Source organism: Muntiacus reevesi, chromosome 14, assembly GCF_963930625.1.
Source record: "Muntiacus reevesi chromosome 14, mMunRee1.1, whole genome shotgun sequence".
Classification (NCBI taxonomy): Eukaryota; Metazoa; Chordata; class Mammalia; order Artiodactyla; family Cervidae; genus Muntiacus; species Muntiacus reevesi.
Genome location: NC_089262.1, coordinates 7,754,306 through 7,780,246, shown reverse-complemented (window position 1 = coordinate 7,780,246; position 25,941 = coordinate 7,754,306). Strand labels below are relative to the sequence as shown.

Genomic DNA, 25,941 nt, shown 5'->3' with positions numbered 1-25,941 from the left:
CCTCACATGTCTGTCTGCAGGAAACTAGCAAAAACAACCCCCAAAAGTATTAAAAAATTATGCTGAACCACACATCTCAGACGGTACTAATGATTGGATAAATTTCCCTCCAGATGTTATTTGTAACCATTCAGATCCACGAGGCTGTGTCTAACAATAATTGAGCACTTACAGTGGGGCTAGTTTTGTTCTCAGCATTTCATATTGATTAAAACATTAAGTCCTCAAAGGTTATCCCCACTTGAAGATGGAAATAGACTCCATACAACGAGCAAGAGACATAACTGAAATTTGCATCCAATTTACTGTCAACCTCAGACCCGAGGCTCCCAGTGTTTTTATGTTTGCACGTCAGTATGAGACCATCTGTGTGTGTGCATTTGTGGGTGTGCTGTGTGTGTGCACTTGCTTATGGGCCAGGCACAGAGGTTAGCTTACTGGCTGTATACTTTATATTGTATCTTGAGTATTTCTCATGTCCTTAAAATTTCTCTTAAAAACAATAGTCTCTCTTTCTGATATTCTGTATTATATCTATATAGAACCATTTCCATTTCTCTAAACTGAAGTTTCCATATCATGGTTGTAATTAATGTATGATAATCAGACTAGAAGGACTATATCTCGATGTGAATATGTATTGACTTATCTGATCAATTTCTTCAGGGAAGGTCCTTCAGATGAAAGCACCAAGACAAAGTGTATGAATTCTTTTAAGTCTCTTAAAATTTTTCTGGGGGAATTCCTCTGTGTTCCAGTGGTTAGGACTTGACCCTTTCCCTGCTGAGGGCTCGGGTTCAATCCCTGGTGGGGGACCTATTATTAATAAGAACCTATAACCCACATGGCACGGCCAAGAAATAAATAAAATATGTCTTAAAAAATTTTTTTCTCTGTGTGGATGTGTGCTGGTGTATCAAAGAAAACAGTTTTTTTTTTTTTTTTTCAAGTGGTCATAGCTACTGCCAAGTGCCTCATTATTTGTTTTGCAAAAAGACAGTCATTAAGCAATACTGGATAGTACAAGGTGGAAACAAACTTTTCTTTCAGACTTCTTAAATAGGTAACTTTCTTCTGTGCCTGCATGCTAAGTCACTTCCGTTGTGTCCCACTCTTTGTGACCCTGTGGACTGTAGCCCACCAGGCTCCTCTGTCCATGGGATTCTCCAGGCAAGAATACTAGAGTGGGTTGCCTTGCCCTCCTCCGGGAAATCTTCCCGACCTAGGGATCGAGCCCACATCTCAATGTCTCCTGCATTGGCAGGGGGGTTCTTGACCACCTGGCAAGCCAAGCTTTCTTCCATAGCTTGCCTCATCCCCTCCAGTGTTATCTCTGCGGGCAGTGAGCTGCTGTCTGCGGTCCTGCAGCTGTAATCAGAGGGAACTGTTCGAATTTTCCGGAATAGCAAGATTAGCCATGACATTTTGCAACGCTTACGTATGGTGTTACAGAAAGCACATCACTTTCGTGTAGGCGCTCACCCAGAAACACAGTCTACTGCTTATCGACAAAACAAACATGTGCGCTAACTTTCCTAAGTGATTTCACAGCGGGTGCTATTTCCCAAGCTAAAGGGGCACTTTGAGGACAAAACGCAGGAATGTCATGTCAAGTTTGGAAAACATTTGTCAACGCCTGTGTGCCTGATCATTTCTTCTCTGTCTAAGCAGAGGGCTTTGCATATTACGCTTTATTTTCTAGGCTGATAAGACCAATCCCATTTGCTTAGGTTAGAGTGAAGGTTTCCTTTCTTCCCCAGGTAAAATGAGTATAGTGAGGAAAGGCCTTGGAGATCCCGGTTGCAGAAATGTCTCTCACTGACTCACAGTTTACACCTGCGTATCCTCTATTTTCACCTGATTTTAAATGATTTTAAATGTTCACCTGATTTTAAATGAGAATAGTAGGGGTTTCCTGTTGGGTTTGGAAAATTCTTATGGAAAGTTAGCGTCTGCTCTGTCAATATTTTTACCTTCTCGTCATCCCCTCTTTAAACTTGCTTTGCTTTCTGTCCTGCCCCCAGCTCCTGTTCTCCCATCATTTTGTATCCCTTCTATCCAGTGAGTCAGCCTGAACTGAATCTACAGATGGAACTTAGCCCCAGTCTCATTAACTAATCCAGAAAATGAATCTCACCCTGTTCACTTATCTTAAACCTAAATACTAATATTTTTTGCTTACTCTAAGTTACAAACGAAGTCAATACTTGTTGAAAATTCAAACAATACAGAAGAATCGTCTAATCTCTTTAGAGTCCGTATGTATGCATTAATATATGGTATTTGTTTTGTTCTTTCTGACTTCACTCTGTATAATAGGCTCTAGGGTCATCCATCTCATTAGAACTGACTTACAGGACAACAGTGGAGATGCGGACATAGAGGACAGACCTGTGGACACAATGGGGGAAAGAGAGAGGGGCGAACGGAGAGAGTAACTTGGAAACCTACCCATGACCATGTCTAAGAGATAACCAGCGGGAATTTGCTCTATGACACAGGGAACGCCAACCTGGAACTCTGTGATAACCTCGCGGGTGGAATGGAGTAGGAGGTGGGGACAAGGTTTAAGAGGGAGAGGATATGTGTGTCAGTTCAGTTCAGTTCAGTCACTCAGTCGTGTCCGACTCTTTGCGACCCCATGAATCGCAGCACGCCAGGCCTCCCTGTCCATTAATAACTCCCGGAGTTTACTCAAACTCATGCCCATCGAGTCAGTGATGCCATCCAGTCATCTCATCCTCTGTCGTCCCCTTCTCCTCCTGCTCCCAGTCCCTCCCAGCATCAGGGTCTTTTCCAATGAGTCAACTCATGAGGTGGTCAAAGTATTGGAGTTTCAGCCTCAGCCTTAGTCCTTCCAATGAACACCCAGGACTGATCTCCTTTAGGATGGACTGGTTGGATCTCCTTGCAGTCCAAGGGACTCTCAAAGTCTTCTCCAACGGATATGTGTATACCTATGGCTAATTAAAATTTATGTGTGTCAGAAACCAACACAATCTTGTAAATCAATTATCCTCCAATTAAAAAGAAATAAATTACAAAATACAGACATATATAAATTACCCTCCACTTCCTAGGAGTAATCAAAGTTTTCTTTCACCCACAAACATACAAGCATGAAAATCATCTGGCTTATTTCAGTCAAAAATGGAATCCTACTCCTTTTTCTCTCTGTATAGATAAGTAAACGTCTACACTTTATATTTTCAGCATCATTATTGGATTTTTGTGTCTGTGTGTACAGTTTTGCTACATTGGTTTTACAGGCTGTGTACTATTTAATAGTATGAATGTGCCATGATTTATTTGATTTCATTATAAAAGTAACTTTGGTCTTTTCACTTCTAGCAGATAAATGTGTTTACTACTCCCATTCTCAGAAAATTCTACCCTGAGATTTTTCTTCTATTTCTCTGCCAAAATGTGATCATTCTAGCTCGTTTATACAATTCCCTAGCTTCCAAAACTCATCTGTTCCTCAGCCTCCTCCTATATTAGCTGGATATTCTTTCTGCTGTTTGTAAGTGATTGGTTGTTCTTTTCCTTCAACAAATATTAGGTCATCTCTAAGTGCAAAAAAAAAAAAAAATGTGGTGAGCTTTGAGGGGCTATATGGGCTTCCCTGGTGACTCAGCTGGTAAAGAATCTGCCTGCAATGCAGGAGACCTGGGTTCGATGCCTGAGTTGGGAAGATCCCACGGAAAAGGGAATGTCTACCCACCCCAGTATTCTGACCTGGAGAATTCCATGGACTGTACAGCCCATGGCGTTTCTAAACAGTCAAACATGACTGAGCGACTTTCACTTTCCCTTTGAGGACCTGTAGTAATGTGTGTGGCGCAGGGTCTCCTGGGTGGCCCCATCACACAGCAGAAGAAGCCAGATTGTAAGATGAGGTGAGCTGATGGCCTTGTAGACAGTTGCTTCCCAAGGAGGCCTGGTAGAGGGCCCTTGCTTCTTGCAGGGGAAATGGTAATAGACAGAGGGGAGCTGGTGATGATATGGACCTCAGAGGAGGCATGGGGTTCTAAGAGAGACACAGAAAAGAGGGTGTGGTCTAGGCAGAGGGTGGAAGTGAAAAACCAGGGGAGTGGATGGGGCTCAAGAGGATTAGTGGGTCTAACTGATCCAAGTGGCTTGATCATGGGGAGGTGATGAAGTAGTGAAATTCCTCCATTGTTCTTTTATTTTTTTTTTAATTTTTCAGTGGTTTTTGTCATACATTGATATGAATCAGCCATAGAGTTACACGTTCTTTCAACCTTTAGTAACTTGCACGTTAACACCACTGTGAAGTTTCGTTTACAGTTCCTTCCTTGTTTTTTAAATACATTTTTTATGTCTTATTCACATTTTTAAGCTGTCTTGCAGCATGTTTCTACAATTCTTATTATCTTTTCGTAACTGTATAGTTGATTTACAATATTGTATTTAAATATTGTTTTAACAAATTCAAATTATCCTTTAATTTTGTATATTTTCAATAGGTATCAATTTGCACACGTGCATGCTAAGTCTCTTCAGTTGTGTCCAACTTTTTGCAACCCTACGATTGTAGCCCGCCAGGCTCCTCTGTCCATGGGACTCTCCAGACCAGAATACTGGAGTGGGTAGTCATTCCCCTTTCCAGGGGATCTTCCTGACTCAGGGATCGGACCTGCATTGGCAAGATGGTTCTTTACCACTGGTGCCATCTGGGAATCCCAAATATTGATTTACTGTATTTTATATTATTCTTGACTTTTTCTCTCACCGTGATGTTTCTAATGTTTGTTTACATTGCATGCAGCTGGTACCCATCCATTTTCCCCGTGATATGAAAAACCATAAACTTTCCCATTCTCTCAGTGGACACCTCTGTTATTTCTAGCTTTTGGCTATTATGAAAAATGCTGCTCTGAATGTTCTTTTACATGCTTCCTGGGGAGATGTAGAATTTTCCTAAGGCCGAGGCCGCCCACCATCACAGCTCTTTTTAAACCATGAACTGATTTTATCATCCCTTTGTAGGAAGACACTAATTTGGTAGCTGGTGGTTTTTTTTTTTCTTTTCCCCCTGCAAATTTTAAGAAGCATTTAAAATATAACCCTTATTTGTTTATTAAAACTTTTCTGGTGCTTCCTAATTGCTAGGGAGTTATCTATGTTCTTTCAAATTAACGCATGTGATCTTAAGCCATGGCTTTTATCCCCATTTGACAGATAATGGACCCTCGGGCATAAGGCTAGTGTTGGAGCTAAGTGAAACCCAGGCAGTCTAGGTCCAAAGTCTGTGTGCCTACGCTTCTCTGAATGGCTACCTCTCCCACGCCAGCAGTGGTGGGCAGGTGGGTCACTGGGATTGGGGGACGGTAGGTACTTTTTCTTTTCTCATGGCACGGGAAGCAAGCAGACCTCCTGCAATTCTGTTGAAGCCTCACAGTTGAAGAGTGTTCATTGTGTTGTGTGTGTGTGCTCAGTGGCTCAGTTGTGCCTGGCTCTTTGTGACCCTGTGGACTGTAGACCACCAGGTTCCTCTGTCCATGGAGTTTCCCAGGCAAAAATACTGGAGTGGGTTGCCATTTCCATCTCCAGGAAATCTTCCTAGACCAGGGATTGAACTGATGTCTCCTGAGCCTCCTGCATTGGCAAACAAAGTTTTTACCACTAGCACCACCTGGGAACAGCTTGCCAAATTGATGCAATCTGTCCCTGCTTTTCCTGGACTCGAATTTAGGAATTCTTATTGTGTTTCCATTAACACATCCACTGTCACCTCTTTTTTAATATTTAGAAAATGTAGAACTTAAAACACTTGGGGATTACTTTAAACCACAGAGACCTTTATTGTAATGTCCTCAGTGACCTTTCCACATTTCAGGCTAATGAAGTGAAGAATAAAACACCATATGTTCACAGCACATCTGCAGGTCCCAGCGTTGTATTACACGCTATTTGTTCCATGCTTTTGTGCCATCTCATTCATGGGCTTTGCTGACTTCTTCTCCTGAAATCTCACCTAATAGACTGATTGCTTGTGAGGAAACTTGTAGTTTTCTGTAGAAATGCTCCTGAAGCTTCTGGTAAGCACCACTCAGAGGCATTGGCAGAAAGCATTCAAGCCTTTAGAGCAATTTTTTCCATCACTTAGCTGAAGGCTGTCTTGGTTTCTTTCCTTTCTAGGACCTTGTCAGTCAGGCGATAATATTTAATATCATACTTTCTTCTGGACTCTGGGAACATCCACTGAGCGTGACCGAGGCTCAGTCCTCCAGCTCCGATATTCTTGTGGATTAAACAGGCCATAAGCAAGATACATCAGTGGAGTGATTTCATGTAATTTTAAGGGCTTCCCTGGTGGCTCAGAAGTTAAAGCACCTGTCTGCAATGCGGGAGACCTGGGTTTGATCCCTAGGTCGGGAAGATTCCCTGGAGAAGGAAATGGCAACCCACTCCAGTATTCTTGCCTGGAGAATCCCATGGACAGAGGAGCCTGGTGGGCTACAGTCCACGGGGTTGCAAAGAGTCGGATACGACTGAACGACTTCACATTCAATTTCACTTAAGAAGAGAACAGAACAGAATCTACTAGACAGTGAGAGGCCGTGTCAGCCTGCCAGGTTGGGAGTCATTTCTGAGGAGATGACGTTGGGAGAAACCTGAGGAATGAGAAGGAGGCTTTGAAACAACCTGGAGAAATGACCTCTGGACCTAAGGAGTGGCAAGTGGCATATGAAAGCTGATGAGCTCAGTGGGCAAAAATACCAGAGAGATGAGTGTGTGCCTGTGTGTACCTGGGTGTGTGTATGCATGGGTGTGTGTGTGGTCCCAGAATGGTGCATAGAAGTGCTGGGGGGAAAGGTGCAGAAGTGGGTGGGGTCCATCCTTTAAAAACATGCAGATATTTTATTATAATGGATTCTTTTGTCCAGCTTTATTGAGGTACAGTTGACAAATAAAAATTGCATGTATTTACAGTATACAACGGGGCCTCCCAGGTGGCACTGGTAGTAAAGAACCCACCTTCCAGGGCAGGAGGCTTAAGAGACACAGGTTCGATCCTTGGGTTGGAAAGATCCCCTGGAGGAGGGCATGGCAACCCACTCCAGGATTCTTGTTGGAAAAATCCCATGGACAGAGGAACCTGGTAGGCTACAGGGTTGCTGGTAGCTACAGGCTATAGGGTTGATGAGAGTCGGACTTGACTGGAGCAGCTTAGCGCAGCACATAACGGTGTACAATGTGCTTTTTGTTTTTGTTTTCTTAAAGAGCAAATAGGATGGAAATTTTATTGGGTGATTATCTCAACAATTTTATGAAACTTTGTAACTTTGATAACAACACCTAAAAGCCTAAAAAAGGTAATACGCAATTTTACTTACAGTTCAGTTCAGTTCAGTTGCTCAGTCGTGTCTGACTCTTTGCGACCCCATGAACTGCAGCACGACAGGCCTCCCTGTCCGTCACCAACTCCTGGAGTCCACCCAAACCCATGTCCATTGTGTCGGTGATGCCATCCAACCATCTCATCCTCTGTCATCCCCTTCTCCTCCTGCCCTTGATCTTTCCCAGCATCAGGGTCTTTTCAAATGAATCAGCTCTTCACATCAGGTGGCCAAAGTATTGGAGTTTCAGCTTCAGCATCAGTCCTTCCAATGAACACGCAGGACTGATCTCCTTTAGGATGGACTGGTTGGATCTCCTTGCAGTCCAAGGGACTCTCAAGAGTCTTCTCCAACACCACAGTTCAAAAGCATCAATTCTTATTCTCTCAGCTTTCTTTATAGCCCAACTCTCACATCCATACATGACCACTGGAAAAACCATAGCCTTGACTAGACGGATCTTTGTTGGCAAAGTAATGTCTCTGCTTTTTAATATGCTGTCTAGGTTGGTCATAACTTTCCTTCCAAGGAGCAAGCATCTTTTAATTTCATGGCTGCACTCACCAGAATAGGATCAAAAATTACAAGTGACGTAAGATCTTAATAAAGCAAGTGAATCAGTTATATGAAAATGAGCTAAGTGGGAAGGAAATCAACAAAAGTGGGAATATATATATACATACCCAGAGCTGCCTCACTTTGCTGTACAGTAGAAACAACCATGTAAAGCAACTCTACTCCAATAAAAATTAAAAAATGACAACCTGCCATGATTTTGTTATGTATGGGCTTGTAATGCAAAGGCCCTCCGATATTAGGAATTCATATAAACATACCATATGGTTAGGACTGTGCGATGGGATGTTTTGTTGTATATACACTTTGTGAAATGATTGTCACACTCAAGCTACTGAACACATCCACCCCTTCGTCTGTTGCCCGTGTGTGCCCGTGTGTGCCCGCTGACCTTAACATATTCCCCACCCGATAGCTGCTCTTGCACGTCTTGGGCTCCCAGTAGGATGTATAGATGGTGGGAAGAGGATGACAGAAGATGCCAAGGCCATCTCATGGTTCTGCTCAGGCTGGTGTATGTTCATCACTGGATGGATTAAATTCTGGGCACAGAATTTAGTGAGGACGTTTAAGACCTAGCCTGTTAGCACATGGCAAGCACACAGTGTGTATTTCTGACGATGGTCGCCGTGCTGCCCATTAAATGTCTAGAACATTTTCATCCCGTGTAACTGAACCTTTGTCCTCCTTCCGGCTTCTCCCAGTCCCCAACTGCTGGCAGCCAGTTCTACGCTCTGCTTCTAAGAGTTTGGCATTTTCAGTCTCTTTATAAAGATTACTCTGGTTGCAATGTAGATAAGAGACTTCTGTGGAGGGGAGTCAAGAGAGAAAAGCCCCAGACTCTGATGAGACAGGTTCTGCTGGGTGCAGGTGGGAGAGGAAACAGCGTCAGGTGGGACGCACCCTTTGAGGGGAGAGAGGGCCAGGTGTGAGATCCGTTGTTGTTATTGTTCAGTCACTAAGTCGTGTCCCACTCTTCTGCGACCGCATGGACTCCTTGCAGCACGCCAGGTTCCCCTGTCCTTCACTATCTCCCGGTGTTTGCTCAAATTAATGTCTATTGAGTCGGTGATGCCATCTAACCATCTTATCCTCTGCCCCTCTTCTCCTTTTGCCTTTAGTCTCTTGCAGCATCAAGGTCTTTTCCAATGAGTCGGCTCTTTGCACCAGGTGGCCAAAGTCTGGAGCTTCAGCATCAGTGTGAAGTGTGATCCAAAGGACAGGGTTTATTGATGGTTTAGAGTACCACATGGGGAAATTAGAGACACCAAAATGACTCTAGTTATGATAGCGGGGGACTCCGGGAGGAAGCAGATTTGGGGAAGAGTGGCAGCTAGGGGCATGTTAGGTCCTTGTTTGATTGGAGGTAATTCTTTGCACTCAAGTAGAAGTGAAGAGATGGAAGTTGCAGTTTCAGGGTCAACGTGGAGCTGAGATGTCCATTGATATTCCCCACCTGATAGCTGCTCTTGCACGTCTTGGGCTCCCAGTAGGATGTATAGATGGCGGGAAGAGGATGACAGAAGATTCCAAGGCCATCTCATAGTTCTGCTTAGGCTGGTGTATGTTCATCACTGGCTGGATTAAAGTCTGGTCCATGAGATCTCTGACTTCAGGGTCTATGGATGATGGTGCCAGTTATTTAGCAAAATCTCTATCTGCAAGGAAACACATGTTCAAGCCCAATATGAAGTCAGTTGATAGAAATAGAGCACCTGCTTATTTTTCAACCAGATGATCTATGTGTCTAGCAGGGCTCCAGTCTCTAGCCAATAAATGATTATTGTATACACAGAGGCAGGATCTTCAGTGTAGTGAGATGACTGTGGATTTGGAACCAGGGATGTACCTGTTAAAATTGTTAGCTGTTCCATTTATCTGTGGGACCTCCTTGAGTCTTGTCTCCACATCTGTAGAATACGAAAGAATACTGATGCTTATTTTACAAGCTTGTTTCAGGAAAACAAGAGGTGTATTGATGCTGTACGTAACCATATAACCTTCTTTGCAGTTTCTTATATTTTATCATTCTCTGATAGTGGAATCTTTGATTTCGATATTATATGTCTCAGTATTTTTTTCTTGTTGAGAACTTTTACAGTCTGCCCTCTTGTGTGCTCAGTCACTCAGTCATGCCTGACTCTTTTCAAACCCATGGACTATACCCTACCCGGCTCCTCTGACCATGGAATTTTTCAGGCAAGAATACTGGAGTGGGTTGCCATTTCCTCCTCCAGGGGATCTTCCCAAACTAGGGATCGAACATGCGCCTCCTGCATTGGTAGGCGGATACTTTTCCACAGTGCCACCTGGGAAGTCTCATTCGCTCTTTTAGCAAATTGCAAAGATGCAATGCAATATTAACTGCAATTATTATTTATTTTAGTAAGGATTTCTTATTCTTGTTTTTGAATAACTGCCTCCCAAATATAATTAGTGCTTGTGAGGTTTATCTTTTTTGTTCTTAGACCAAAGAGTGTAACAGATTTGAACTCCAATGAATAAGCTTTGACATGTTGGTCCATTGGATTTAATGTGCGTGCATGCTAAGTTGCGTCTGACTCTTTGTGACCTCATGGACTATAGCCCACCAGGCTCCTCTGTCCATGGAATTTTCCAGGCAAGAATACTGGAGTGGGTTGCCTTGCCCTTCTGCAGGGGATCTTCCCTTCCCAACCCAAGGATCAAACCCAGGTCTCCTGCATTCCAGGCAGATTCTTTACTATCTGAGCCACTGGGGAAATCCCAGTGGACCTAATAGGTATCATTAGATGTCACACACGGGGCCATTCCCAACTGAAATCTGACACCAATCAGCAGCCTTCTCACTAAACACCGTAGTTTTCCCAAATTGTTAGTAGTCTATTATCTGTAAATTTATCTGTTACCACCTGCTGTGTGTGTGCTCAGTCATGTCTGACTCTTTATGACCCCATGGACTGTAGCCCACCAGACTCTTCTGTCCATGGAATTTTCCAGGCAAGAATCTTGAGTGGGTTGCCATTCCCCCTTTCAGGGGATCTTCCCTACCCAGAGATTGGACGCTTATCTCCTGAAAGTCTCCTACATTGCAGGCAGATTCTTTACTGCTGAGCCACTGGGGAAGCCTCAGATTTATCTGATGCTATTTCAAGTTATTTGTATTTTCACCCTACAACAATGAATTTGATGAATTTACTTCTGCTGTGAGTTGTAATTTCTTCCTTTTTCATCCTATGATTTTTTTTCCAAGCGGTTGCAGCGAATTATGGTGTGCTAGAATAACTTATCCAAACCCCTCAGGGTTCACAAACTTCAGTTATATCTTCCATGTGCTTTCATGTTTCCAGGCCCAGTGAGACTTCCTCTTTTTAGCTGGTCTGCCTATGGTAATCCCTTCATCCCTTTGACCATTAATTGGAAAATTATGACATTTAGAAAGGACATTTCTCAAAACCGTGGGAATCCTTGTATTTGGACCAGATGTTAAGAGAATTTTAATAGAGGAATAAAACATCTGTGACAGTGACTACCAGAGTTATGGAAGGAAAGGGAACAAGAATTGCATTTTAATGGAAGCATCAATATTGATAAGAAGGTAGAGAGGTATGTGCGAGTGTGCCTTGTTTCTCTCTACTGGCTCATTTCTCATGAGATAATTTTTTTTGCGTATACACTGTACCTTCTGTATTGTCCAGAGGCTGAGATTGTCACAGCCTGATTTTCAAATGAAGCATGTACACAGGTCATTGTAATTCAGGGTGACAAATAGAAATGAGTGTTGATGTGTCGGGGCCCCATGGGAGTGGAGGAAAGTGGGAAAGAATCAGAGAAGATTGTTACTCAGAGATGAAGCTTAAAAACTGGAACTGGAGGCAAGAAAATCTGTCAAAAAATGGCCAATATTGTAGAGGTGAGAAATAGAGAGGGTGTTTGGGGTAGGGAGGAATTGTTGCTGTTCAGTCACTCAGTTGTATCTGACTCTTTGTGACCCTTGGGACTGCAGCATGCCAGGCCTCCCTGTCCATCACCATCTCCCGGAGTTTGCTTAAACTCATGTCCATCGAGTCAGTGAGGCCATCCAACCATCTCATCCTCTGTCGTCCCCTACTCCTCCTGCCCTCAATCTTTCCCAGCATTGGGGTCTTTTCCAGTGGCTTGGGGGAGAGTTCTCAGAACACAGTGACAAAATGATAGAGGAGCTTTGGGAAGATGAAGGAGGGCAGATGGGGTGAGTCCTTGGATTATGCTTTGGATGTTGGAATGAATGGGGAGCAGCAATGAGCGAAAGTAGGCATAAAGGATACAGTTGATAAGGCAGACAAGGAAGTCACCCTCAGATGGAGTCCTTCTGTTTGATTTATGTGAAGAGGTCTATTTTGGGAGGAGGTCTATTTTGATTTATAGATCTGCATTATGTACAGAGGATTCACAGAGCATTATAGACTTGGATGTCACCCGCTTTAGGAACTGTATCAAGTCATTGAGTTTGAAGAGATGGGCCACTGAGAGTGTGTGGACGGAGAAGAAATGAATGTTTGGGAAAGGCTGAGCTGCACGTTCATTTCAAGGGAAGAGTGAGAAATAAGGGTTCTGAATGCAGTGGAACACTGGGAGGCTGGCATGGTTAAGGAAGCCAGGGAGGGGAGGGTTTGGGGAGACATTTAAGAGCAGAGGTCACAAGCACAGTTGCCATGGTGATAGATGCCCAGTTGCGTAAGCTCATCAGACTTGGCAATCACAAGGTGATCAGTGATGCTGACCAGAGTAGAGATGTTGGAGAGCGTTCTTTTCTTCCTGCCACTGTTGGATGCTTTTACATGTCACCATCGACATCACACCTTCTGGTTGACAAGAGACAAAGTGTCGCTCCACCTCCTGCCTATCTTACCTAGAAATGAACAGGAGCTATGAATGGTAATTGTCACACTATGGGAGTCATTTATAGCGTGATTATTTTGTTCTGCCCATATGAGTTTCCTGCCTTGAGGGAACTTCTCTGGATAAATCCCTTAGTAATTGTAAATATATTAATAGTTATCTTGTCTTGTGGGACCATTATTTAAGGTGTTTTTTTTTTTTAGACAGAGCTCCTGTTGGTTTAGCTAGCACAAAAGTACATTGAATGAACTTTCACTTAGTTTTAAAACCTGCTGACAGATAAAATTAATATTGCCTTTGTGTAAATAATAATTTTATCTAATGGACTTCATTTATTTTTATGATCCCTCCAGGCGATCTGGAACTAAACAAGGAGAAAAAGGCAAAAGTGTAATAACAATTCCCTTTGAAGAGAGATATAAAATAAGGTCACTGGAGCCGAACCATTATTGAAATGTATAAAATAGTTTAATGTTTGCTTTTTCCCATTTTATACCATGAGGTCATTTTATATAGCCATAAAATTCCATCTCATCTCAGTTCAGATATGATGAAAATCTGTGAGTAAGAAAGTCGGTTTCTCGTTCAGTTACCTGGAGGTGCCATGCAGAAGGGGTTCCGTATTTGAGGGCGGTCAGGGTTTTCATTAAGACATCCCTAAAAATGCTGCACTAATTCATTTGTGTGCAGCCTCTTTTGGCTGAAATTTGGCAGTCACAGTACATGGGTTAAAACAATATAAAGAGGATTCAACTTTTACAAAAGTGTACCTAAAAATTGAAGATGCCATATGCCTGGTGAACATCCTGATCTCCTTTATAGACTTAGTACCATAACAAGAAAACTTTAATTTTGCTATATTTCCCAAAGAGTACAATATTTGGTTATTGTTTTTGAAAAAGAATAGAGGAATCTCTTTACTTGAACACTTTGCATTAAGTTTATTGTTTTATTGGTTCTTCACTTAATGTCATTTCCTGCTCAGTACCTGGAATGTCTAATGTTATGATGAGGAAACAGCCCAGACCCATTTAACAGGTTCATTCCAGCCCTGAATACACCCCATGGGCTTGGATGGCCCCTGACCTTTATTCCTCCTCCTTGAACTTGAACCCTTTAGAAGTCACATCTTCTTCCTCCTTTCCTCCTTTCCTGTGGCTCTTAAGGTTTGCTCTTACTTCTAGGGTAACTGGGTGTTTATCAAAAGGTAGGTTTTGACTCGCTTGGTTACTCACACCTGTGAGCCGGAAGTACCCAGACTGTGCCCTCTTCACTTGGCGCCTGTGTCAGAGCGCTCTCCCTTGCCCACAGGTGGCATCCAATGACTGGCTGGATTAGTGATGACCCCTGTTTCCAGGCCATGGAAACATCTAAACTAAAGCATAACATCATCTGTTATGCTTTAGTCTTAAGAGAGAGAACTGTGTTTCTGGGTGTGATTTGAGTCATTTAAACGTGTGGCCCTAAGTGTGTGGTCTTCCCAGTGTGAGCAGGAAGGTAGGTGTGCCAGCCAAAGGGCCAGGGGGCTTTGTTCCTGTTTTAACATGGCCTGCCACTGTTCACTCGATCTTACCTTACCCTGTAAGATCCATTCAGTCCATCTGAGCTGTTGCTTTCTCTGCTGCAAAGTGACGAGATGACTTCAGATATCCCTTCCATCTCTCAAATTCATGAGTTTTTGAGCCACTTGCTGTATCCTGTGTGCCAAGGGTCTGAATAAACCGCCTGACAAGGGTGCTTGCTCTATGGCGAGGGATGGGTGAGCTCTCCATGCTAAATAGGACATCAATTATGTGGTTTCTGATTCATTCAGATGGCCAGTTCAGCTTGTTGGAATGCCTAACTTGGGGCTGTCACTACATGTTCAACCGGTAACTTGTTTATGGTAAAAAAAGAGAGAAGTCAAAATTTAGAAACCTAGAAGGCTATGACTTTTCCGTGGACCCCTTAATGAGGAAGTAGAGACTGTTCATGATTCATCAGGATTTACTGCAGGGGATTTGCCACCTTGGCCAGAGTAGGCAACTGCTGTGTGTGCAGAAGATGGAGGCCAGCCTTGACCTTGGGTAGTGGGAAGCCTCAGGACACACGTGGGCCTGAGGCATCCGCAGATGTGCAGATGCGTGTGCAAGGCTTACCAGAAGGACCATGGCTGGGCTGGAGGGGCTGAAGGGAAGCCTTGGTGCTGGCAGTGGTGGAGGTGGTTCGTTGGCGAAAGGGCAGGGGCTTGTCTTGGGAAGGCAGCGGGAAGATCTCAGGAGGGTTTCAGTGGGGCCAGGCTATTTTCCTGGCAGCTGCTGATAGTGCAACAGACTCCAGGAGGCCACGTTCGGCTGTGCCAGGGTGTGCGGGCATAAGGCTCGTGGTCTGTACCAAAGGTAGGCTGGTTTCTTCAGTGCTTCTGCTGCTTTTGCTTTGGGCTGGGGCTTCAGTCCCCGGGGGAGCAGCTCACCTGATCCCGTGGAGGAGGGCCACGAGATGCTTGGAAAGATGAGGGTAAACACAGACCTTTAGAAGAGCTGTCCGTCCCCATCTTCTAAATGTTGTCATGTTTCTGATGGTACCAAAGACCATAACGTTTTACAATTAAGATGCACATGCAGAGCATCTTCCCGAAGGTCGGTGTGCTCCTGCGAGGTTGGAGCTCAGCCTCCTGGTCTTCTCCGAGCAGCTCATAGGTCAGTTCTCTTAGCTGACCTCACCCTCTCGGAGATGGTGGTCCTGAAGCCATCAGATAGGAGCTGGGCTGGCAAGGTTTCCGCTGACTCTCAACTCCAGTGGCCACTTCTAACCTAAGACTTGGAAGAAAACCAGTCGCCCCTGAAAAGAGGTACATGAAGCTTATTTTGGATCTGTTTTTATTAATAACTAGTGAGACTTTGTTTCCAAAGCAAAACTTCTTGTGTAGCTTTCATTCTTTTGATTTTTCTTCTGACAGCAGTAATTTTTTTTTAAACTAAAAGCAACAGTTATTTTCTCTTCCCCAAAGCCTATTCATTTGCAGTGTGGGTGTGAATGGGAAATGTTATTTATTGCACAAACACACATATACAGAGTTTTGCTTCTTTAGATCCAGCTTATAGAGGGCTCCTCCCTCCCACATCAGAAAACTGAAAAGAAGGCTGGAGGCATTTTGAAGTAGCTGCAACGAAAATGATTTGATTGTGCAGCCCAACCAGGCTCTCTGTAATAAATCTTCCTATTGACAAAATCACTCGCTTAGGATCAACTCACCAAACATACTTTTAATTTTCCAAGGATGCTAGGATGGAATTCGAATGACTTTTCCTGAAATTGATCCTTTGAAAATTCCTTCCTCGTGTATTTCCCCGATGGAGCTAAATAGTTTTAATTAATGTGACTTTCATTTTTCTTGAAATTCTCCTGAAAGGATTCCATACACATTCACTTGGATAATTTTTATAAGCATATTTTAAAATAATCTTTCAAGTGATGATAGCTTCTTTTATTTCTAAAGAGGGAGAGGTATTTTGACACATTCAAATCAGAGATTATCAACCAGGACAATTTGATAAAATCTGGAGGCAATTTTCAATGGCACAGATGGTGGGGTGCTACTGGTTACTCGGTGGGAGTGGGTAGAGAGAGGCCAGTAATGGTGCTAAATGCACAGAACAGCTCCCAGAACAAAGAACTGCCTGGATCTAAAGGTCAATATGTCTGAGACTGAGCCCTGAACTTGCTGACTTAAAGATGCTTCTCCCCACCCTCTGGTATTCCACTAAGAAGTGAGAGTCCAGGATGGGAGAGCCTGATGTTTATATCTGAGCCCACTTAGACTAGAAGGCTATTCAAGGAGTTAGTTTGATGGTAGGATGCTCAGAAAACCCTGATCTAAATGAAGACTCTGAATGCCCCTCCCTGGCACCTTACCAGGATGACTGTTTATAGTGCCTTTATTTTAGGGAAAAAAGGTAACATGTTACAGTCTGAAAATTATAAACTTCTAAAAATCACCTGTTCTCATTAAATGTGCTTCCCCTAGCTTAACACAGCAAACCTATAATTTCATCTCCTCCCCATCAAACCACGGGTCTCTCCCTTTTTAGCTGCTCTTTCCCTTGACACGGCGTTTCCTTCTCTAATCATCACTTCCAAAATCCCAGGGAGGGGACAGGTCGGGCATTTTGTTATTTTCCTTCACCTTTCCTTCAGGAGGCAAAGATGTCAGGGCTGAGTAGGGAGGCATGGCTGTCGTAAATGTGAGACAGTCCCAACTGGCCGTTGTCTGTGTGGCTTGTTCCATAGTTAACAGAAGTTTCTGGGTTGCCTTGGATCTGACACATTGAAAAGCGATCTGCAAGAGAAAGAATTTGCTCTTAGCCTCAGGTGACACGAGCTCGGTCTCGGAGGTCGAGGTGGCCGTGTCCCCATCCATCTCCGTGACGGATGCTGCTCAGGGGGAGTCGGAGTGTCGGAGATCCTGCTTCGGGCGCCTGGTGGGTGCTGGGCGTGGGTGTCAGTGCTCGGGGCGCGCCTGTCACAAAGCTAGCTAGCACCTGTTGAGCCCTCACTGTTACTTTCATTAGCTTTCCTATATATTTTTTTAATCATCACCAATTTTTTTTGTGTGTGTGACGTGGGGCAGTGATAATCCACCTGCAACCTTTCCCGGGTGGATTGGTGAGGGTGCTCTACGCCTTGCTCTGAACAGAACAAAGTTACACCCGAATACCTCTGACAGCTGTTAGTCTTTTTATTTAATTTAATCTCTTATTTTATACTGGAGTAGAGTTGGGCTTCCCTCATGGCTCAGGGGTTAAAGAATCTGCCTGCCAATGCAGGCAACATGGGTTTGATCCCTGGTTGGAAAGATGCCCTGGAGAAAGAAATGGCAACTCTCTCCAGTACTCTTGCCTGGAGAATACCATGGACAGAGGAATCTGGCGGACTAGTCCATGGGGTTGCAAAAGAGTTTGACACAACTTAGTGACTAAACAGCAACAACAAAGAATTGATTTATAATGTTGTGTTAGTTTCAGGTGCATAACAAAGTGATTTAATTCCAGATACACATACATTCATTCTTTTTCAGATTCTTTTCCCATGTAAGTTGTTACAGAAAATTGAGTAGAGTTTGCTGTGCTGTATGCTAAGTAGGTCCTTTTTGATTATCTGTTTTATACATAGTAGTGTCTTTGTGTTAATCCCAAAATCCTATTAAGATAGTCATTTGGTGAAACGTCACAGGCCTCAGGTCACAGGGACCCCAGTAGTCCCTTTGGGTCCCTGTATTCACCTCTAAGCTGGCATTCTAGGGCAGTCTCCAGTTTTGCAAACTGTGACCCCACTTCCAAGGGTGAAATTAATCATACTTTTAATTTTATAATCCACTATAACCATGCTTTTAATTTTGTAATCCCTTTGATACTTTTCATAGCCACCCTCTCTACTGGAACCATAATCTTTTGGCACCTCTGTTTTTCTGGGTCTTATACCACCTCTCCTTCTTAAATCTACATTCTCATCTCTACGCCCCACTCCTCAGCGGCTGGGACTCATTGTCCCTGACAGCGTGCTGTCTCTGGGCAGGGCCGTGGCCCCGCTGGACGGAAGTGCCCCTGGATCCAAGTTTTTCTCTGCATTCCTTCCTCCGCCTTTCTTGCTCACACTCTCTCCCTCCCACAGACACCGTTCTCTTGCCTCGACATGATTTGCAGCCCCTTCACCTGTTTCTCTGTGTAATTCGCACATTTCTACCCCCGGGAACATTGAGTCAACGGGAATCAGAAGGTGGAGACTGTGAAAGATGATGTACCCGCCGCTTCATGTTTTCTCCATCTTTATATCTCATAAAGTGAGATATCATCTCTATCTCGTCACTATCTTGATATCTTACCATATATTCATGAACACACCTCCTTTTTAAAGATGAAGCCCCTTCCTTCCTTTTCATAACCAGCCTCTCTCTGGTGGCTCAGCTGGTAAAGACTCTGCCTGCAATGTGGGAGACCTGGGTTCGATCCCTGGGTTTGGAAGATCCCCTGGAGAAGGGACAGGCTACCCACTCCAGTATTCTTGGGCTTCCCTTGTGGCTCAGCTGGTAAAGAATTTACCCACAATGCGGGAGACCTGGGTTCGATCCCTGGGTTGGGAAGATCCCCTGGAGAAGGGAACAGCTACTCACTCCAGTATCCTGGCCTGGAGAATTCTGTGGACTGTACAGTCCCTTACCATATATTCATGAACACACTCCCTTTTAAAAGATGAAGCCCTTTTCTTCTTTTTCATGACCACCTTCTCTTCTGGAACCTTAATCCTTTGTCACCTGTTTTTCTGGATCTTATACTACCTCTCCCTCTAAAATCTGCATTCTCGTCTCCATTCCCCACTCCTCAGAAAAGGAGACACATTTAATGATCAGTTTTCTGTATCCTAAAATTTTCTGAACTTTGATCCCTTAGTGCTTATCTGACTTCATTGAGTTTTCTGGGGTTACCTAACATTCAAGGTACCACAAATATTCTGTCCCTCTTTTGCTTCATCCGTTGCCTTCTTGGTTCCTTGGGTCATGGATTCTGTCTCCTATTTTTCTGAAACTGACTCCAAAATTGACCACTGACTGTTCTTTGACTAAAGACCAGTGGTCTTTGCTCTACCTCATCAGGGTACAGTTGATGAGGTCTCTTTTTAAAGTGTGTTGTTTCTGTCCTCCCTCCAACTTAATTTGGCCCCCGTGGTGCTATATTTGCGAGATGCTCTGTGTTTCTTCTCTCATTTTTGTGTGGTTACTTTTCTTTAACAACTTCTAAATAAACACTTCTCTTTAGCCAATTTTTCCCCTCTCATGTTTCATGAGTCTGAACCACACCCATGATTTTAACCATTCTAAATATTATATGCTGTCTTTGCATTCTTTTTTTTTTTTTTTCTTTTCTGAGCATCCGCCATGGATTTTCCACAGTCTGCTGCATTTCCTTAAATGTTCCCTCAGCATCTTACACCCAACACACACCAAACCAGATGATCATATCCTCCTCTAAAACTTCTTCTGTTGTTTTTCATATTTGGAAATGTGGCCTCACTATCCTCCAAGTGACTTACATTCTTTGAGTCCATCTGTGCTTTTTGCTTTCTGTTCCTCCAAATTTAACAGATTGGAACAATAGCCATTTATGAGGAAGTTGGGCTGGGCTCCACTAATTGATGCCTGTGCTCTTGGGATACTTACTGAAGTCACCCGGTGGGTTTCGGCTTTATTCACGTATCAGGCGTCTTGGTGGGGCTGGCTGGGAACCTGGACTATGTGGGAGATGATGCTAAGAGGACCTGTATGTGGTCTCTCTGGCTTGGCGGTTTCAGGGGCACTTAACTTCTGACCCCGTGTCTCCGTGCCCCAGAGGGTGTGATCAGAGAGACAGGAAGTGGAAACTGCTGGTCTCTAAGGGTGAGAGCTTGGAAGCTGGGGTGTCATCACTTCTATTATATTCGGCTAGGCAGAGCAATCAGAGAGCCAACCCAGATTCAGGGTTGCAGGGGAGGGATGCAGATCCAGCTTTTGGTGGGAGGAAGGTTGAAGAATCTATGACATCTTTAATTTTCTGGACTTCCCCTTACCCATCACATGACGGGTTTACTGGGTTTGCCTTAATTTCTGTTGGCACTGAAGCCCCCGAAATCGCAGCTCCACTGATTCCTCTCTGGACAGTTGCCATAGCTTCACTTTAACTTCTCCACCTTTATGCTCTTCTTTACTCAATTTCCTGTGTGCACTCTGGTGAGAGTGATCTTGTTAACATTTCTTCTAATGTTAATATACTGTGGTAGCTTATTGTTATGAAAATAGAGACCTCAGACCTCAGTACCATTCACCTTCCAAATCTTAACCCAACCTGCTCTCTCAGCTGCTTCTCACTTCTCCCCTTTACATCCTCTGGGGTCCAGGTCAAGTACAGTAAACTGTTCCCAGCACGTGCAGCCTGATCCTTCCTCTTACCCCGTCCAGTGAGTCTTTTCATCCTCTTCTGGATTACTTCCGGAAATCTCTGTATGTTGAAATCCTCTTTATCCTCCACGATTAAACTCAAATATGAAGTCCTCCTTGGGCCCATCCTTGATTCCTCTAAATAGCAGCGTGCTCTGTCCCCTAACTCCCACAGCATTCCAGCTTCTTTTTATGGTTTTCCAACAGCTTGGATTATCGTTATTTTTATAAGCCTATCTTATTTTAAAGCTTATTAATCTTTTAAATTATTCATGCTCTTTAAAGTCTCTCAGCTCCCAGCGTCGTAATTTCATTTCACCCAGTAGGTGCTCCGCTTAGGTTTTATTTGATTCACACTTGATCGCTAGCCAAAAAGTTTGCAGGCAGGTCATCTGTAAGTTTCAAAGGATAAACTCACCCACTGTGGATGATTTTTAAGAGTTGGGGGCATGATATTAATCAGGTTATTAGGATAGAGCAATGCTCATGGCCTTATTTAATACGAGTTTTTGTATTTTGAGAAGGGAAGGGGAGGAATTCTGACGGCTTCCACGTATAGATCTGTGTCTGCACGGGGAGGCAAGAATGGTGTTCTGAGGGAAAGACCAATCCATGATCGTAAGCCTTAAACTGCGTTCTTCAGGGGTGACGATGACAACTCGATAGAGCTTAAGCGTGAATATTGCCCCTTTTATAATGGATGGGTTATCTCATAAAGTTATTGGGAGGAGCAGAGGTCTGGATTCAGATATATATATATATATATATATATATATATATGCTAAGTCACTTCGGTTGTGTCCAACTCTGTGACCCCATGGACCATAGCCCACCAGGCACCTCTGTCCATGGGATTCTCCAGGCGAGAATACTGGAGTGGGTTGCTATTTCCTTCTCCAGGGGATCTTCCTGACCCAGGGATGGAAGCCGTGTTTCTCATGTCTCCTGCATTGACAGGTGGGTTCTTTACCACTAGCGCCACCTGGGAAGCTTGTATGTATACATATACATATTTCTGAAATATTTTCTAGAAAAAGGGATGTTTTCCTAAGTACTCTGAGTCTCTCTCTTTTTAACTAGAGTGCTGAGACTTTACCAAAAGACCACCTACTAAAATCCTGAGCCTATGTTCATGTACTTGTTCTCTTCTGTGTGTTTTAGGCACTTTCCACACATGACGGGACCACGAGCTTCTGGTTAGACAAGTGCCCAGAGTTGACGGTCTCCTGCCCATCATGAAGGGACCCTGCGTCATCGCGTGGCTGTTCTCGAGCCTGGGGTGGTGGAGACTCGCCCAGCCAGAGACAGACGCGTCTCTGTGCCAGAGAGCAGAACACCCAGTCATTTCCTATAAAGGTGAGAGTCGGGCACGCTCGCATTGCAAAGGCACCATTTAAGTGCAAGTTTCATGCTCAGGATAGCAGCGGTTATCCCTCTGTTGTTCTGTGACTTTTGTTTAAAATCAGAGCGAAAATACGCAATCCCCCATCCTGAGTGTTTCATATTTTGAAACTGAGAAGAATTCAAGGTCAGAATTATCACAGATAGACAATCCCATTGTTGAGGCCACGTTTACTTGACAGGTGCTGTCAGCCCCCTAGGCATGCGAACCAGGGGAGAAAAATGTGACCCACAGAAATAACAACACACCAAGCAAAACAAAAAATTCTTCACTTCAGCATTTCTCAACAAAGCCCGAGTCCTACCACACAGTGTATGCCTTTGTCTTTATCTGGCACTGCATGGCAGACAGATTCTTTTGTTCTCTCAAATATTTCCACAGATCTGTAGGATCAATTGATTAGTATGTGTACACGTTCTTTTATTATTTAATTCATCAAAAGTTTTTAGGGTTCTTTACCCCTGAACACTTAAAGGCATTTAGGGTGAAAGATAAACTAGTCCTTGTCTCTATCTTCAAGGAAATCACACTTATATCATGAAGCCAAGTACAATCAGACATTGTATTTTAATAATTCATCCACTAGTTTTTTATTTTGGGACTTTTGTATCACAAAAATTTTGAAATATATACAAAATTAGAATCTTTTCTAAAGTCTAAGGAACACTCAACCCCTGGATTTATTCATTCTTGGCCCACCTTTTTTCTTTTAAATCCCCACTCATGCTCCACCCACATTCACCAAATTATTTTGAAGCAAATTCAAGAAATCATATAATTTTGTCGTAACAGTTCATTTCTTGAATATCAAAGATGAGGAATTCATGCTTCCGTAATCACACCAAAACAGTCAAAAGCCCAAACATAAAAAAATGCCATAAAATCAGCAACCATCGTGTGAGTCCTGGGAGACGCCTGACGGCCTCAGGCATGCTTGCCCCTTGCTTTGCTAGCAGTTGTGTTGAGTCAGGAGCAGAGGGAAGTTCACATATTGCAGTTGGTCGGTATATCTCTCGAGTCTCCTCGTCTTTCACTGTGTTTTGTTGTTTTTGTTGCTCCACTTGCAAGTTCATCTTTAAAGAAACTTAAGTTCATTGTCCTGCAGAGTTTCCACACTGCTTCGCATTGGTGTCATCGAGATGTTCTTCTGTCCCTAATGTTTCTACAAACTAGGAGTGATATTGAGAGGCCACTCAGATTCAGGAGTGCATCTTTTTGTCTCCACTGTGTCACGGATGGTGCCCTGTCCTTCACTGGGGTATGAAATAATCAGTCACTGATGATCATTCATTCATTCATCTAAATCTACTGATTCATTCATGGGTTCAAAACTAGGAGTCTCACATTTCCCTACTCTTTCTTCATTTTATGGCTAAATTATTTCTACATAATTATTTAAAACATAATTAAAACATAAATTATTTCCCTCCTTAACTATTTGAATTTTCTAAGGATGCATCTGACATAGGAAAGGCAGAGTGAATGCTTATTTTTTCTTTTCTTTCCTTTGCCATTTTTTCAACAGTCCAGTTAGTTCTCTATCCAAACGGGACAAATAAAATGTTATGTCTGCTTTTTTTAAAACAAGTTGTTTATTAGAGTTATTTTTAATATATGGATTTCAGTATTTGATATATTTCAATTAATTGCAGCTTTTATTCTTGTAGATGGTGCAATGATCACATTTCAAGGTTAGGGGAGGGAACACTCCTGAGTTTTTCTGAGACACCTCAAGTAGCCTTTAATGACTTCATTATTCTCTAGGATAGCAAGATGCCCCTTACTCCTCTTATCCATTTCCTTCCATTGACCTAAGAAGCAGCCGTTTTTATCTGATTGGAGCATAGGAGTGACTAAAGTGAGGTCTTGTTAGTGTACAGAACTAAGGAAAGCGTTCTCCACAGCACACTATGATTGTTCTGGATGCTTCCAGTTCATCTCGAGGACTCTAGGGATCTCTTCTGGACCTCTTCCATTCTGTGTCTCTGTCTTTCTCTGCTGTACACACACTCCTGTCTCTGCAGGTCAACGTAATTGTTCATTTGCCTTTTCTGGCAATACACACTCAGTTGTTTCAGAATAATGGTTTTGTGCAACTCTAGTTCTTGTTGACTACAGAAAACCCTCTCGCGTGATTTTCCTTTTAGTCATCAGGGTATGAATCGCACTGGATAATTGAAGCAAAATTACTGCTTTGAAATCGAAGGAATTTCCGTTTGTATGGTTGGGCCATCAACTCAAAACATAGTTAATTTCACATTTGGTTTTTGAGATTTTTCAAAATTTACATAATTCTGTCATATTTTAAAGCCCAATTAATAATGTTTGGAGAGCCCAGTGTTTGGAGAGACTGACTTCACTGTTTTCCTTACCTTGTTCCTTCTTTCTGCTTTTAGCTCACCTTTTACTTATGGTTTATGTTTTTTGTTTCTTTTTTAATATAAACAAAATTCCACACACACACATTTACATGTACAGATATATTCATACCCTCTTTTCCTAAAAAGTAGCATGTATACAAAATTCTCTCCATTGAGCATTTTTTCACATCATGATATGCCCTGGTAATGTGGATTTATGTCCCTTCTACTCACAGTCACATGGCTCTCGTCTGTGGAAGGAGCTCCAGTCTATTCAACAGCTCCTTACTGGGGGATGTGATCATGTATAGTGTTACAACGTGCAGTACCTCCTGGAACAACCTTTTGATGTTTTTACAAGTGTGCTATTAGCAGAGCTTCCTGGAATTGGGATTGCTGGGTCAAAGTGTGAATGCACCTCTGGTTTTGTTAGATCTTGCCTGATTCCCTTTCATGAGGGTCATGCCATTTTGCATTCTCCTTGCTTTGGATATGAGTGTTTCCTACCAGCCTTTCCAGCAGAGCACACTGTTAGGCTTTGGGATTTGGGACAACCCCATAGTTCATCAGAGGCTTCCCAGGTGGCTCAGTGGTAAAGAAGCCGCTTGCTGACGCAAGAGATCCGGCTTCAGTCCCTGGGTCAGGAAGATCCCCTGGAGAAGGAAATGGCAATCCACTCCAGCATTCTTGCCTGGAAAATTCCATGGACAGAAGAGCCTAGTGAACTACAGTCCATGGAGTCACAATAAGTCAGATGTGACTGAGCTACTGAGAACGCATGCATGCATAGTGCATCAATGGCATCTCAACTTACTTTTAAACTGCATTTTTATAAGGACGTGTGGACCCAGCGGTGGAAGGAGAGGGTAGGAAGAATTGAGGAAACAGCATTGACATATACACTCCTCATGCATGCTAAGTTACTTTATGCTATAGCATCCCCCCACCACCCCAGGCTCTTCTGTCCATGGGATACCAAGAATACATTGCTATGCCCTCCTCCAGGGCATCTTCCTGACCCAGGGATTGAACCTGCATCTCCTGCATTGAGAGGCAGGTCCTTTATCACTAGCACCACCTGGGAAGCCCCATATACTCTATCATGTGTAAAATAGATAAATAGTGGTAAGCTCTGATATAGCACAGGGAGCCCAACCTGGCGTCTTGTGATGACCTGGAGGAGAGGGACGGGAGGGCTGAGGGAGGCTCTAAAGTGGGGGATACATGTGTGTGTGTGTGTGTGTATGTGTAGTTATGACTCATTCGGAGAAGGCAATGGCAACCCATGCCAGTACTCTTGCCTGGAAAATCCTATGGATGGAGGAGCCTGGTAGGTTGCAGTCCATGGGGTCGCTAGGAGTTGGACATGACTGAGCGACTTCACTTTCACTTTTCACTTTCATGTATTGGAGAAGGAAATGGCAACCCACT

At 43.4% G+C, this 25,941-nt stretch overlaps 1 protein-coding gene across 5 annotated transcripts in view; it reads left to right on the top strand.

Annotated features, from left to right (window-relative positions):
• The window catches only part of SEMA5A (semaphorin 5A), a 534,007-nt gene that overhangs the window by 166,230 nt on the left and 341,836 nt on the right, over positions 1-25,941 (top strand). For all 5 annotated transcript variants that reach the window (XM_065905244.1, XM_065905242.1, XM_065905243.1 and 2 more), the window contains one exon: positions 21,910-22,104. In XM_065905244.1, coding sequence (XP_065761316.1) covers positions 21,984-22,104 — 121 coding nt within the window. In that variant the 5' untranslated portion in view covers positions 21,910-21,983. The remainder of the gene's footprint in view (positions 1-21,909; positions 22,105-25,941) is intronic.